General features: G+C 41.5%; 1 protein-coding gene across 2 annotated transcripts in view; it reads right to left on the bottom strand.

Moving 5' to 3' along the window:
- The window catches only part of akt2 (v-akt murine thymoma viral oncogene homolog 2), a 134,438-nt gene that overhangs the window by 15,611 nt on the left and 102,573 nt on the right, over positions 1-16,254 (bottom strand). For both annotated transcript variants that reach the window (XM_084324349.1, XM_084324350.1), the window contains exons 5-10: positions 15,924-16,077; positions 7,415-7,546; positions 7,011-7,076; positions 6,366-6,434; positions 5,544-5,666; positions 5,065-5,193 (exon numbers count right to left, since the gene is read on the bottom strand). In XM_084324349.1, the coding sequence (XP_084180475.1) occupies positions 5,065-5,193; positions 5,544-5,666; positions 6,366-6,434; positions 7,011-7,076; positions 7,415-7,546; positions 15,924-16,077 (673 nt within the window). The remainder of the gene's footprint in view (positions 1-5,064; positions 5,194-5,543; positions 5,667-6,365; positions 6,435-7,010; positions 7,077-7,414; positions 7,547-15,923; positions 16,078-16,254) is intronic.

Here is a 16,254-nt window from a genome sequence, read left to right as displayed (position 1 = left end):
TACCTTACAGACAGGGGCCCGGGGAGGGAGCTCTGTGTGTGTGTGTGTGTGTCTCTGAAAGACCAGAGACAGAGGAGTCAGGGGAATAACGACCTGTTGAATGCAACTACGGTTCAATAGATTAAATTAGTTTAAGATATTGAACTGTAGTTACATTCAACAGGTCGTTATTCAATAGATAAGGGGCAGGTAACTATAAGATTTATTCTTCTTCCTGCTCCTTTTGTCCATGGAATGATAATTATGATTGTGTAATGAAGAAACTCTGATTGTATGATTCCATGTGGCAAATAAATACTCTGAATCTGAATTAAATTAGTTTAAGAATAAAAAAAAAAAAAAATTGTAAGAGAATCTCAAATACATTATTTTATTTAAGTGTAGGCTATAGTTAATTAAATTTTTTTTACAGTTTTTGTATTTTTCTGACATGGGGGCTCAACAATAAATGACAATCAGAAATGTCAAGTTGCATGTTGTTATTCTAACCAGCTTAGTTCTGTTGCATTTCCAATTAATTTAGCAAAATTATAAATTGACCAGGAAGCGATAAGGGAATCGAATCGATAAGCAGAATCGATAATGGAATCGTATCGATAAAATCTTATCAATTCCCATCCCTAAATAACACGTCAAAGTTAAACTAAGCTGTAGCCAACAGTCAAGACCGACAACCCACCATACTTTACTCCATAAGAATCAGTGCATGCGTTACTTTGACACCACTTGCATTCTAGATGATTCATTCAATCATAATGTAACAATCGATAAATTGATGACAGATGGAAAGATCCCCAGAAGGGTAGAGGGATTGTCGCACAGCAGCTGATATACCATACACAGCACAGACGAGACAGATGAAGTCCAAACCATTAACCCAATGACGGCCAAACACGTAATATCTCCTGTTTCTCCGCCAACTGTTGAGCGCCAAAAACATAATATCTTGTTTTTAGATCCTTTGATCCCCGTTCTATACACTCGGCCGGAGCTCCCTAGGTCTCCCTGCCTACGTTGGAATTGCAATCGAATCTCACCAGGTGGCAGTATCACCTACCTTTTGAACTGGGGATATCACTTGTCCCCAGTACTGAGTTTACCTTCGGCTGTTTCCGCCTAGGAGTGGATCACAACATAGCAATCGGTGGAAGATTTGGTCCCTCAGAGCTATTCTTTCCCATATGGTAGCCATGCCCAATATACATGAGTAATTGTGATCGCCATGGGAACAACTGGGATTTATTCATTTTGGAGTACTTTCTGGTAAGGTCTATCTTAGTAACCTGCTGGTATTTTTTTTTTAACGTAAAACATGCTTCTGTTCCGATCACAGTGTCGTGTTTTACCAGACGTAAAACATGTTCGACAAACACAATCGCAGTTTTTAGTTAAAACGATCTATGAAAAAAGACTGGATTATTTTGGAAAGGGGTGATGTTTAGCGTGTAATAGCGCACAAACTACAGTATGTAGAAATTAACTAGTTAGTCAGTGATGGACTATGAACAATGCCTGTCAAATTAGCCATACTATTGTCACCATAGCTATAATACAGAGAGACCACACGATGGGTCTGCAAACATCGCTAAAATGGTCAATAACGCTGGCGCCATTGAGTACAGATGGGGAAAGGGCATGGCGCCCAATGACTTAAAGGAATTACATGACAAAACAGCCTCAATAAGAAGGACCATTATAGCCCATACTGTGAGAAAAATATTAGCTAACCACAAGCGGATCGTGGTGGATAGTGTTACAGATTAAAACTTCAGAAATGCACACAATGAGAAGAGTTGGGGACAACCAGAAGGAAGCGAGAAACAGAAAGATAACAGGCTCTGCTCAACAGCTATTAGACCGCTGTCATTTAAAGGATAATTACTGTTATTATAATTACATAATCACTGTTATTTTTAACCTAGATCTTGGCAGCTGGACACCTACTTGTTGTCCTAGGCCATTCACGTTATGTAATGCAGAACCGTCCGCTTTTTTCGGTGAGAAAGCTAGCAAACGAGTATGAATGGCACACTATCTGGATGTATCTGGTAGAATGTTTACTATTGCAACAATAAACTAAATCTATCGCTGAAGGCATGGCGGACGTGGCTTCAGGATGGTGGAATGACAGGAGACACAGGGCTTGCTTCACATCGCCTTGGATCGTAACGAGAAATACATCCATATCAAACCGACCGAAAATCAATAACCGCCAGCAAGAGCGAGCGCAATTCGAGTGCTAACAAAGGAACAAGTCACTCGCCAGGATTCTGGAATTCAAGACATCGGCTTGTAGTGTGAAAGCAGAGAAGAACGAGTCGTCTGGATGCACCGCCTCAGTCCGAATTAGACCACGCTGTGATCGTATAATAAAATACTTACCAAGACCAACTTTTATTCATGCTTGCATACATCTGGAATGAAATGAGAACTGCTATTCTCCCTGGATAGAGCTGTCTTTTTGACATCTCGTAACTGACCAAAAAGCTGTGATCTACACTTCCTGATGATTCAACTACATTTGCCACGTATCTACAGAATAAGCATCTTGCTGCAGTAGCCAAAATCACAAAAGCAGATTGAAAAATGTCTCTGGGAGGCAGTATTCAGTCACCTGCATGTAGATAATGGCATGTTTGTAGTCAGGTGACCTACTCCTAATCATTTACTTTCCAATGGAAAAAGCTCTTAACTCATGTTTTTGGCTATGAGAGAGGAGAATAAAGAACCCCACCAAACCAGGTCTCAAAACAGCAATGCCAACTTTCTGTCAGGTTTTTCTTAATGGATTAAACCTGATGCCTATAATGCAGTTTACCACATTGTCCCGGAACAATGTCCTTTAACTTGACATGTTCAAAGTAGTCTCAATCACATGCTCATCCAAGCATACAAGCATGTTTCTCACAGGCGAGGGGTTGGTTGCACGCTGGAGTGAGAGGTGGAAAGGACTATTAAACCTGTTCATGTGATATATAGGAAAACACTTTGTGGTGAGTCTGTCTGATATTGTGGTGGGGCTGCCATGAATGAATATAATTTACTGGATACAGTGCTCTGATCAAAACATCAACTCAATGATCCAAGATCCACTACATACATGGCTGTGCCTAAATTACCTATTTAGTACATGACTAAAAACATTCTTAGTAGACTTATAGTAATTCGCTGACTAAAGCTAATTTAGTGGTTATTAACACAATTTGAGTGCCACGGACGCGTTTTGTCGTTAGTTCATGCCGACTGTTGAATGCCACCAATGCTATGTAGCGTTTGTTTGTCGTATTTTTTTTATTAGCGATTTAAATTCATATTTCATCAATCAAGCCTCACGCTAGTGCTGCAGACTCTCTCTGAGCTCCATTGGGAAAATACCACCCCCTATTGTCTCTCCCTGTGTAACTGCACCCCATTGGATTAGACTGATGGGGGGGGGGGGTCCAGCCTCCTCATTAAACTTTTCCGTCAAGCCATCTGAAGAGACCGAAGTGATCGCCGAGCCGCAAAAAACGTGGAATACATATTTACAGTACCCAACGTTGAATCAATAAACGCGATCGATATTTGGAATGGCGATCAGGAATTGGAATAATCTTTTTGGAGAACATCTGATCTGAGGTAAACAATTTATTTTACCAGTCTTGGGGTAATCGGATCTATTTTCACAGAGATATCAGCGTTAGCCCCATGTGTGTGTGTGTGTGTGTGCGCGCGCTGATCAGGAAATGAGAATATATATTTTTTCAGATCGCTTCTCTAGCGTGCATAAGTACACATACTATAGATAATGTAGCGTTTATTTGAAAACGAGTCATAAATAGGCAGAACATTTTCAGTTTTTTGTGTATTCCAGAATATTCCAGTAAATGCCGTTTATCACGGAATCTATATATTTTCCTGAAACTTTCAAGAAAACAAGTTTTTTTCTTTCAAAATGCTATCAAACGGAAATGAACCGATTAAAAAACAATCCGTTTCGGGGCGCCCTCGTGGCGCATACCATAGTGCCTCGTGCACCTACACGGCCGACCCGGGTTCGATCCCAGCTCCTGTCGTTATTTGTCGCATGTCTCCCCCACCTCTCCTCCCGTTCGCCCTCTCCTCTGTCGGTCCTGCGTGACCAATAAAGCTGTAAAAATGCAAAAAAATTATAAAAATAAAATAAAAAATATCCGTTTCGACAATGTTGACTGCAAACAAGTCATTGATAAGCGACGGGCAGATTAGACACATAGCCATAATTTAAGACAGAGATTATGCGTTCACAGCGCTATCATTGAAGTGGGTGGTGGCATTCAACCATGTTTTACCATGTTAACAAGTGGCAACCAAAGTGTTAAAAGACAAAAAAGAACAATTTAATGACTACTCAACTATAGTTAATCATGACCCCAACGACCGACGAGCAGACCTATGGACTAACAGGGGCAACCCAAGTGCCTAGCATTTGCTACTTACCACTGATTGATCGGTGGAGTCGTACCTCAGCACAATCAATGCAGTTCATCATTCTAGTTAGCCACAAACCAATGCAAAGTCAATGGGGTCAAGCTCCTGTCTGTACTGAAAACAACTTAAATCTACTTTGTGTTTCAATGTGGAGTAGATTTCAGTCGTCTTCAGTCAGGAACTCGACCAAAATGACTTTGTATTGGTTAGTGGCCAACTAGCTGGAGCTAGCATGAGGAACAGCATGGGTTGTGCTGAGAAAGGATTCTACTGATCAAGAGCATCAAGTAAGTGGTAAGTAGCAAATAGGGCTAGGGATCCAAAAATGTTAACTATCACTTCAAGCTAAAGCTCCACTGGGATGGAGCTTCTGACTGGTTTGGTTAGCAAGCCGCTGCCACTGGGATGAAGCATCTGACTGGTTTGGCAAGCAAGCCGCTGCCACTGGGATGAAGCATCTGACTGGTTTGGCTAGCAAGCTGCTGCCACTGGGATGAAGCATCTGACTGGTTTGGCTAGCAAGCCGCTGCCACTGGGATGAAGCATCCGACTGGTTTGGCTAGCAAGCCGCTGCCACTGGGATGGCTCTGGGTACAGAATGTATACTGCCATTACCTCTGGTGCCAGGTACTCTGGGGTCCCACAGAAAGTCTTCATGGTGGCACCGTCTGTGATGCCCTCTTTACACAGGCCGAAGTCTGTGATCTTTATGTGACCGTCCTTGTCCAGCATCAGGTTCTCCAGCTGATGGGACAAGACAACCAGCTTTACTTTATCATACAACTACAACATGCATTCATTGGGAGCTGCCCGGTACGACCACAGTCTACAACTGTTGGCCACTCAGCAGTTTCACTACAGCAGTTGGTTTAAAAAATCTACAAACTAGGGATGAACTGATAAAGATTTTGGCTGACACTAATATTAATATTTCTGTTGCAGCTGAACCAATATTATCAATGTGATCTGTATAAATAAAAAACTAAATCTATGATACTAGGAACCATAACACTGGATCCTATATATGGAGATAGAGAGGAGTGGGAGAGGCCACCTCACCTTCAGGTCTCTAAATGACTAAGAGGCTATCTCACCTTCAGGTCTCTGTAAACAACATCTCGTGAGTGAAGGTATTCCAGCGCGGACACTATCTCTGCACCGTAGAACCGTGCCCTGTCTTCTGTGAAAACCCGATCTCGAGATAAGTGAAAGAAAAGCTGGAGAAGAGACAAATACACATAATATGAATATTATAATATGAACAGGAATATTCATTCATTCAATCTTTATTTAGAATTTTACACCGATGGGCAACCCTCATTTACAGTGTTGCCCAGTATTACATCATCATCATCAATAAGCATCAATGAATATACAAAGTACAAGGCCATACTTTGTTATGTATATATAAATATATATATAAAAAAATGGAAATAGAAAAATGGATTCCTCTAAAACGTTACACACTCAAACAGATTTAAAAAAAACAATTACAGATTGTGGTGACCTGCTTGGTCACTAGGGCTCTAAATCGGCCCATGGAGACTAGTGCATCTCATTTCAATGTCCCTTGTGGGGCGTTCAAGGATTCATCAGCACAGAAGACAAAGGCAGATCTACCAAGTTCAGTACAAACTGTTTAAGTGTGAGCCAGTCATTTGTTCGTATACCATAGGGTCCAGAGTTCCATTCCAACAATGAAGTAATGTAATTTGGACAATCTCCAATTATGGCTTTATATAGAAACAAATGTCATAGCAAATCTCATCTCTTGGCCAAAGAGGACCACCAAACTATATTGTACAGGACACAATGGTGAATACTATAACTATAAATCGGATGGCTGAAACATATGATTGTATGAATGTTTATTTTAGGGTCATATACGTGTGAGTCTAACAGAACAAAAAACTCACCTCTCCACCATTTGCATATTCCATCACAAAGCATAGCCGGTCGTGTGTCTGGAATGCATATTTTAGTGTCTGCAAAGGAGGCAAAACAAAATGAGTTGATTGCGGAGTGACTTGTTAGTTTAAAGGTGTCCAATGGAGTTTCTGACCACTAGTTGATGAAATCGGCGCTGTATTTTATTTTTATTTTATTTAACCTTTATTTATCCAGGCAAGCAATTAAGAACAAATTCTTATATACAAAAGCAGCCTGTCCAAAAAGCAAAGGCCTTTTGTGGGAAGGGGGGGTGGGAGGCTGTAACAAACGGACAAACAAAAATTTAACAAAATTCTGCGCTGTAGAGCACAGTAGGAGAAAGGGGGCCCCTGAAAACTGTGTATCACATGTTTTTCCAGAATGTGCATGTCGAGGATGCACAATGTGTAAACATGCCATTGTGCTTCAAACTGATTGGTCTATATAATCTTCCTGGAAATCTAACAAGCTCAACTGCCTGTCAAAGAAGTCAGCTGATAGACTATAAAACAACAACAGCAATCTCGTCTATTTAAGTGAAAATATGAACATAAACAAAAGCAAGCTGTTTAAGAAAACTCCATTGGATCCCTTTAATTAGACAAGAGCAAAGCAAGGCTGCAGTAGCGCACCGTTAGGAAGGGATGCCTCGTGTTCTGAAGAACTCTGCTCTCCGTTACTGTGTGGGCCACCTCGTCCTGTTGGAACAAACACACAGTTAAGACAATTAAAACAGTTCCCCAACACCAATAGGGGGCCACATTCTAATACAACACAAGGTGGTCTAAATAACGGGTTTCATTATAGTGTGTTAAGTGTAGTTAGGTTTCATTATAGTGTGTTAAGTGTAGTGAGGTTTCATTATAGTGTGTGAGTGTAGTGAGGTTTCATTGTAGTGTGTAAGTGTAGTGAGGTTTCATTGTAGTGTGTAAGTGTAGTGAGGTTTCATTGTAGTGTGTAAGTGTAGTGAGGTTTCATTGTAGTGTGTAAGTGTAGTGAGGTTTCATTGTAGTGTGTAAGTGTAGTGAGCACCAACTTTGGCGATGATGACTTCCTTGCGGAGGATTTTCATGGCATAGTACACCCCCGTGGCTTTCTCCTTGACCAGGATGACTTTACCGAACGTCCCTTTCCCTAGCAGCTTCAGGTAGTCAAAGTCACTCATGGTCTGTTGGGACAACAGAGAGAAGCTTTAATGATAAGCGGACTGAAGCTCACTGAAATCTACTTTGTGTGTGGAGTACATTTCAGTGAGCTTCAGTCAGCCTTGTACATACAGGAACTTGACCCCATTGACTAGTATGAGGAACAACATGGATTGTGCTAAAAAAGGACTCTACCGATCATTTGTAAGTAAGACATATAGCTAGGGTTCCGAAAATCCCTTTAAGACAGGGGTCCCCAAACTACGGCCTGGGGGCAGGTTATGGCCCAACCTTGTATTTGGCCAGGTCCTCTGCACAATGCCAGAAACACATTAAAAGAATTATGAAAAAAGTTGTATCATATAATATTCGTATTTGATAATAAAGTTATTTGGCTTTAAAACATTACCTTAGCTATAAACCATTGTCCATTTTCCTCAAAGAACCCTCCCCCTGTCAAGAAGCACTGGAGGTAATGGAAACGCTGAAGACTGTTTGATTCCATGTCCATATGAAAGAAATCTGTCTTTTCCAGAACCATTTTGTTGCTGAGACTGACAAAGCCCTGCCTCAGTTTGAGTCAATGTTAACTAAGACATCTTCCAGCCCAACTGTCTCATTGTGGTCTGTGCCACCCTCCCAAACCACACTTAGCCAAACATCAAAAGGCATGCAGTGAAGATGTCCACACTTTTTGGCAGACGGATGTGAGGCCACAGTGACGTTGACCACCAAAATCTTTTTCAACCTTGAATCAAAGAGAACGCTTGTGCCAAATTGTATTCCCTCAAGGTGTTCCTGAGATATTGCGCTCACGAGAATGGGACCGATGGACGGACGACGGACGTACATATGTACGTACAGACAATCCGGAAACATAAATGCACTAGCTGTGGTTCACGTATCACTGTCTTCTCTGGTTGAACGTAAACATAAGTGCATACACCGCCTGGAGGAGCAGAGCTGGAAATGCAGTCATCTCTACTTCCTCTAGAGGAGCAAGGGAGCTAGAATGATAGCATGTCGCCTCCATGTAGCCACCCAATTGTATTACATCAAAAAGGCAATGGAAAAAACGCCAAAGATTTATGTTTTAAAGCTGCAATAATCATCTTCTGACCACTAGTGGGCAGCAAGGCGTTTCATTTACACAGCACATTCTCTAGGCAATAGGCGGAGCTAAAACACGGGCAGCGTTTTGTCAACAAAAAATAATAATGATGGAATAACAACAGACTAGCCGCTGGTGGTGCAGGGTAGTTTGAGTAGGACATCATGACTCAACAAGACCCTTTGATAGCAGGTGGTCATAAGAAGTTTTGAAAATGTGAAAAATTATTATTGCAGCTTTAAAGGATCAATAGCCACTGATTTTTGGCAACATTTTAGATTTCTTATATCTCGACAGTAAGCAATAGTATTCAAAAACATAAGACGTTTGACACCGAAATAAAAAATATCTGTTGTAAGGGGTAGGAGCTAAAGCAACAATCCCATCAAAGGAACGACCAAGTCAAGCGAACTGTCTATCAAACCCTCTAGTGACTAGGGATGGGTACCTTTCACATTTGAACCGGTACCTGTGAATCGATACCGGTACCCAACGGTACCTTTTTTCTGTACTTTAGTCTCAAATTTCTTTTATTTACCTACCTCAGTCGTAAAAAAAAATCCAAACTTCAAATAACTACAATTTCAACCGTTTTCGGCTTGCCATTGCTCCGACTGCTTTGTTGTTGAATCAAGTCAAATCCTAGGTAAGCATATATTGTGCGTGTGAACGTTGACATGAAAAGAAGAAAGGTAAAAAATAAAAATAAAAATAAAAATCGGTATCTCACTTGAATCGATACTCTGTAGTACCGGCGTGTTTCGGTTCGGTACCTTAAAAGTACCGAATTCGGTACCCATCCCTACTAGTGACATGTGCACTTGTTATGCGCATAACAATTGCGTGCATACATGAAGGACTGCTGCTAACACATTAGCACTGTTAGCTAGCAGGGACTTTGGAGGCATCCTGATTTGGAAGGGGTGTTGTCGAATTTGATTTAAGGATTTGAAAATATTTCTAAGTTCTGCCCAAACTTGCTCCTTTAACTCTTTAATTGCCAGACCTGAGATATCTCGGGTTAACTCGCCATGCGTTGGACGCCAGACCAGAGATATATTTTTTTCTTTTATTCGCTATTTTTATTCATTATTCATCCATTGACCTCGGTGTTGCCATAGGAAGGGATTTTGAGATCGCCAAAGTGCAATACCGGCAGTGTCGCCCACCCTTTGAAACCTTATATCTAACTCTATGTTACACTCAAATGTCTCCGGGCGCTATATTTAGATGGAGCCGAGTAAGTCGCTTCATCCGAGCACTTCGAAACGCATCTGGCACACTCGATCCATAAATTGTGCCAAATTATGTCCGGGACCAGATGGACACCAATACTGGAAATCGCTATCAGACAATTGGAATATTCTTTTTGGAATACCATTGACCACAGGTAAGGACTATCTGATAGGAATGGGACTTTCTAGCAAAAGTGCTATTCGAAAATCGCTGGTACGTAACCTCTTCCACCCGGAGCCTATTTTCTGAAAATCTGCCTAAAATACATACCTAAGTAAATGGAATAATGCTCCACTTCTACAAGCTATTTGCATATTCTTGGTATCTAGGGACATCTATGGACCTCAGTGAATGTATGTTCCCAGTGTCAGAAATATTGTCTCTATTACTAGGTTTGCTTAAATTGTGATGAAACAAAGAATATGAATTATGATTTTTCTTTGCATCTTTGACAGTGAATAACACCATGGTAATAATCACCAAACATTAAACGCTGCCACTGATCTCGTTCAGTACCTTCTTGAGATCATGTGTACAAAATCAAAATCTAAGGAAATGAATAAAGGGAAGATGATTAAACAGAAGGTTCTGTAGATACAGTACTGAATTCTCCCATTCGGACCAATGCAATTGGAAATATTATTATAGAATATAGAATAGCAGGCTTATAAATTACCTTATTATAGCCAATTCGCACATTTATATACATATATTATCTTTCAAATGCCAGAGTTCAATTTGGATTTAGTATCACCAGGCGTGCATAAGAACAGATAATGAAATCTACTGTACTTTTTTATTTTCACCACAGTGCAACCGTTTTGAAACTAATTTCAGATCTAATTGTTGCTGGGCGGCTAAGTGGCGCAGTGGCGCAGGAGATGCTGGGTTCGAGCCCAGCTCTCGGCGTTGCTATGCTGGCTGGTTGCATGGCTGGTCGTTCATACTAACACAATTGGCAGTGTTAGGGGTGGGAAAGCTGGTGGGTGGGGATTGGACGTTGTGGACGGCGACTCCTACAGGTCGTAGTTAAGTATGTGTTGACTGTTGTGTTACTGGCTGCTTCTCGGCATAAGCCCCATAATAAGACCGTCTCTGGCTTCGTCCAGCGGACACCAGAGCTCAGCGATGTCGCTCGGGGCAGCATATTCTCCCCGCTGGCGATCGGAGCACGGAGGGTCGTGGACCTGGCCGCAACGAAGACGCGAAGCCGGCGATGCGATTTTTTATTGGTTTGTCATGACAAACCAATTACATAATACAACATATGTGTAAAAAATGATAAATGATTAATGATTCGTTACGGCGTAATCAATACTCCATTTGTATAAATTAGGTTAACTGGAGCGTAGTATTGCTGCCTGGCTGAGGGCTCATGCGCGCGCTCGGCCAATCAGTGCAATGCGGAAGGACAAGTGGGCTGCCGAAAGTATTCACGCGGAGGGGACACGTGATGCAAGGCTTGGTCCTCACTGCAGGCGACCAGTGGGAGACATAGTCTAGCAACGTTCGAGACAGGGGAGGAAGGGAGAATTGGCGAGGCGAAATTGGGATGGGAGAAAAATAGAAAAATAAGGAGAAAAAGTGGATAAAAAAATACGAAAAAAAATATCTAATTGTTGCTGCATGCTAACAATAGGGAAGAGAAACTAAGTGCGTTTCAATATTTGTCAAAAACGTTACCTTTTGTGGTAGAATTATCCCGAATAATAAGTTATTGAAATAATCCATACAGAACTTTGAACCCCATAGAACCTTACAGGAAGTGTAGTTTTGAAAGATTCCAACGCAGATACAGAGCTATAGCTGTCCGCTACAAAATGACCGCAAAAAAAAACTACAATTCCCATGATACAAGGTTTTACAAAATGGTCGCTTCTCACGGAATATACAGACACTTCAAAGAGGAAAATCTATCCAACACTTTAGCCTATTCCTAAACTAACGTATTGATGATATACATTCTAAATGCTGTTGTGACATGGTTATGATGTTTATACTTGAATACGTTTGACAAATAAAACGATACTTTTATAGAACACTCTGGACATATTGATTTATGACACTGTCATTTGCAGATTTTTTTACTGACCCCTCGGTCACTTCATCCTTGCGCCTGGCCTGACACAGAGACAGAGCGAGAGAGCCGTCCAAGATGGTCACAACTGTACTGAAAAGTTCCACAATGTACTGTAATTGCTCCACAATTATAAAGCGCATTACAAATCAAATATATTATTAATATTATTAAAAGTGACAATAAAGGAATCTGAATTGTATTTTTATTTTGCTGTCAGGTTTATGCAGCCATAATACTGAATGAAACATGAAACATGTCTAACGTTAAATAAAAAATTATAAAAAAAACTAAATGAAACATGACGGGCTGACATGAACATTCATTTTTTACACCGTCAAATATAGGCCGTCAGGTTTATGCAGCCATAATGCTGAATGAAACATGAAACATGTCTAACGTTAAATAAGAAATTATTAAAAAAAACTAAATTAAACATGACGGGCTGGGGGAGCTCCAGTAGCTCACCACGTACCGCGAGCGCTATTTCGGCGCCGTGGACAACCGTGCTCGTCACGGATCTGGGGTTTAGCGAGTTCGAATCCCGGACTGCAGCCGTGCCTTTCCCAGAGTGTCTTCCCCCCCATCTGAACCCTTTCAGCCTGTTTCTGTCGGTCATCCTTGACCAGAATAAATGTGATAAACACATAAAAGAGCCAGGGGAATGGCCAAAGTTAAAAAAAAAAAAAAAAACATGACGGGCTGACATGAACATACATTTTTTTACACCGTCAAATATAGGCTATACATCAATTACAAATTTACAATAGCCTACCTTTTACGGCTGAGGTTTATGCAGCCATAATACTGAATGAAACATGTCTAACGTTAAATAAATTATAAAAAAAACTAAATTAAACATGACGGGCTGACATGAACATACATTTTTTACACCGTCAAATATACTGTAGGCTATACATCAATTACACATTTACAATAGCTTACCTTTTACGGCTGACAAACAGGCCGTCTTCACAAATGCTCATCTGAGCAACTTTCAGGCCAATATGCCATTTAATTTTGGAGACGGAGACGACTGTTAACAATAAGTCCTGCTGCGGAAAAGACCCTCTCTGAGGGCACAGACGTTGCGGGCACACACAAGTATGCATTTGCCAGTTTTGCCAGTCGTGGATATTTGTTTTCGTTGGTTTTCCACCAGGCCATGGGGTCGATGTGGAGGGGTGGGCACTTGTCCTGGCAGTACTGGTTTATTTCAGTAGTTGTGTCGGTTGGTTCCTAGTTGTAATCCTCGCCCAACAGGACTGCCATGGCAGTCACTTGTTGGTTTTTTGGGCAACGGCTCCTCACCTGACTCTGATCCAGTTGCGCCTTCGGAGCTGCTGGAGAGGAAGTCAGACAACTTTGCCTGCACAGCAAGTTTAACTTTATCAGATGTGAACCTCAGGTGTTTGTGCCTGGGGTCCAGGAAGCATGCGATGTATGCCACCTTGCCAGCGCTGGTGACATCGGCAGGTGCAAGTCGCCGCTCCCAGTGACTCAGACAGTGTGCTTGAAGTGAGACACTTTCCGTGACTCCCTGGGTTTCATTGAGGTGTTTTGACAGAAGAGCTGCTGTAACCGGATAAACCATGGAGACGGATACTCCAGATTCCCCAGATAACGCAGTAATAGCGCATTTCAGTGAGTGAAGCACGGGTATAAGCTCCTCCATAACACCCCAGCTGTTATCTGTCATTTCCAGTGTGCGTGCATCAGAGAGTTTGGTGAACGATCAGTCGGACAAAACTGCACATATTGCCCATCTCTGTTCAATTAGTCGCTTGAACATGTCGTGTATACCGTTCCATCTTGTTCGGCAGTACTGAATTAATTTGTAATTTGGGTCACCATCACAATCAGCATCACGTTGAAGTTGTTGCTTTTGTTTCAATGCTTGTGTTGCGGTTGTACTGTGGTGGATATGTGAAACAAGGCGACTGGCAGAAGCAACGACGTGGTTTATGTTTAGAAGCTTAAAGCCATAGTTTATAGCGAGTTGCAGCGTGTGGGCAAAAGACGGCTGAGAGTCCCAGTCAAGGTGTTGAGTGTTGGCAAGCGTAATATTACTGGCGTTGTCATGTACGCATGCAGTTACTTTTCCGTTTAGTCCCCAGTGATCAGTGGCGGCAGAGAGCACATTTGCCAGGTTTTCTGCAGTATGCCGCTCTGGCATTGCTTTGGTTTGCAGAACAGCGCTCTGTATTTCCCATTTGCGTATGTAATGACAGGTGACCGTCACATACGATTCAGTTGTAAGTGCTGTCCAAGCATCTGTTGTGAGAGACACTTTTTCACACTGCTGAGTGCGCAGCTCCCTTGCAGTATCATCATACATTTTGTCCAGTCTTGCGGTAATAGTTTTTCTACATGGGACTGTATATTCTGGCTCCACAAATGCCATCAAACTTCTAAACCCCTCGCCTTCAACAAAGCTGATGGGAAGCATGGCTTCCGCTATCATCTTTGAGATGAGGGCCGTAGTTTTTTTGTTGACGTCTGTCGATATCAGCCTTACTTCGTCTCGTGAAGAAACTAGCCATTGCGGATTGTTGTGTGGCTGCGGATGTCGCTGCCCCAACATTGGTGTCTGCTGGGTCTTAGTCGTCTGCGTGTGCATAGTTGCCGTGGACTTGTGATATGACAGGTTTACCTGACAGAGCTTGCACCGCACCTCATTTTCGCAAATTTTTATGAATGAGTTCCACACAGAACTTTTTGACGGCTGGTGCCGCGCCTGCATCATGTTTAAGCTGCTCTGTGCCCACTCAGCTTCAGATTTTTCACCGCGCAACGCGCATGAGTCTCTCTCCGGTCTCACACGTGGGGTCTCACAGCGATGTAGCAAATGCTATACTGCCCTCGTGCGGAGGCGCCGCGTACTAAAAACTAGGCAAAATATATATTTTTTAACACAAAACGAATAATCGTTTGTAAACTAATTAAATCGATCTTAATAACTGAATGACTATTCGAATTTTCAAATATTCTGTCTAGTGATGCACGATATATCAGCCGCCGATATAATATCGGCCGATATGGCCGTTTTCTTACACATCGGTATCGGTCCGATAACAAGATAGGGCCGTTATTAATTTTTTATTTTTTTTTTAATACATGTTTTGGCCTTAAATAGTTTCAAAATATCAGTCATTTCTGAAAATAAGTTACAAAAGTAAAAAAAAAGTATGCGTTTTGGAAAATAGCTCTTTATTTGATTATCATAAAAAAGTGTTTTCTATACAGAGATATCGACATCGGTAAATATCGGTATCGGCCAGAACAGCAATATTAATATCGGTTATCGGTATCGGCCACAATTTTCACATCGGTGCATCACTAATTCTGTCCCATCCATACTATCTGACATCAATTTCAGCTTGATCCAACAATGTTTTCATATCCATCCAGCTGATCGGCTTCTGTAGTGTTCAACACGAATGCCGTTACTGGCCATCAAAGCATAAAAAAACTACCCCCCCCCCCCCCCCCCCCCCCTTTCATGCATTCATGATGAAACATAATGCCTATTATATACATTTGATTTGGAAATAGTAAGAAACGCCAACGCTTATAGTAGAATTCACGTTGCGCCCTATTACTTGCTTCCCAGGAATTACCCCGGATCACTCTGAAATTATACTTATATTCACCACGGGATAACTCGTATGCATGAAAAAATGATATATTTTTTGCATTTTGGATGGAAGAAAGTCTGTGTCAAATGAAATGACCATAGTATTGTCCCCATAGCTATAATATAGAATATAGATATAGCTCTACAAACAAGGTGACGCACTCCTATCTTTATAGCGTGGCATAGCTATAACGGGACCCAGCTAATCCCTGGCACTGAATGAGTTAATGTAATTTTAATAATAAATCAATGTGTCAATAAGTGATCAATAAACCAACATGCCGATTGATAATCAATATTTTATGATATAAAGCTGTGCTGTAGTGGCTCAATACTGACCACTTTGGTGCGGGACTTGGCCATGGCCACCTCCATCTCTTCTGCCCCGGTGCAGTCGCTTGGCGAGCCCAGTTTGATATCCATGGGCTCCTCGTCTTGCTGCTGACTCTTGAGGCCGTTGGCCACAGCCTGGATGGCCCGCATCCATTCCTCCCTGGGGGAACAAAAAACGGAATAAATATATTTAATGAATACAAATAATAATTTATAAGAAATGGATTTTCCTTTATTTTATTTTTTTCCTTTATTACATTTTTTCTCAACTCTAAATAACCGGGAGCCTATTTAATTTTTCAACAATGAAGTCGAATAGAATAATAATATATGGCAG

This window comes from Notolepis coatsorum, assembly GCF_963971535.1.
Source record: "Notolepis coatsorum genome assembly, chromosome: 1".
In the NCBI taxonomy this organism is placed as follows: Eukaryota; Metazoa; Chordata; class Actinopteri; order Aulopiformes; family Paralepididae; genus Notolepis; species Notolepis coatsorum.
Note: the sequence above shows the minus strand (reverse complement) of the source record. Positions and strands in the feature narration are given on the sequence as shown.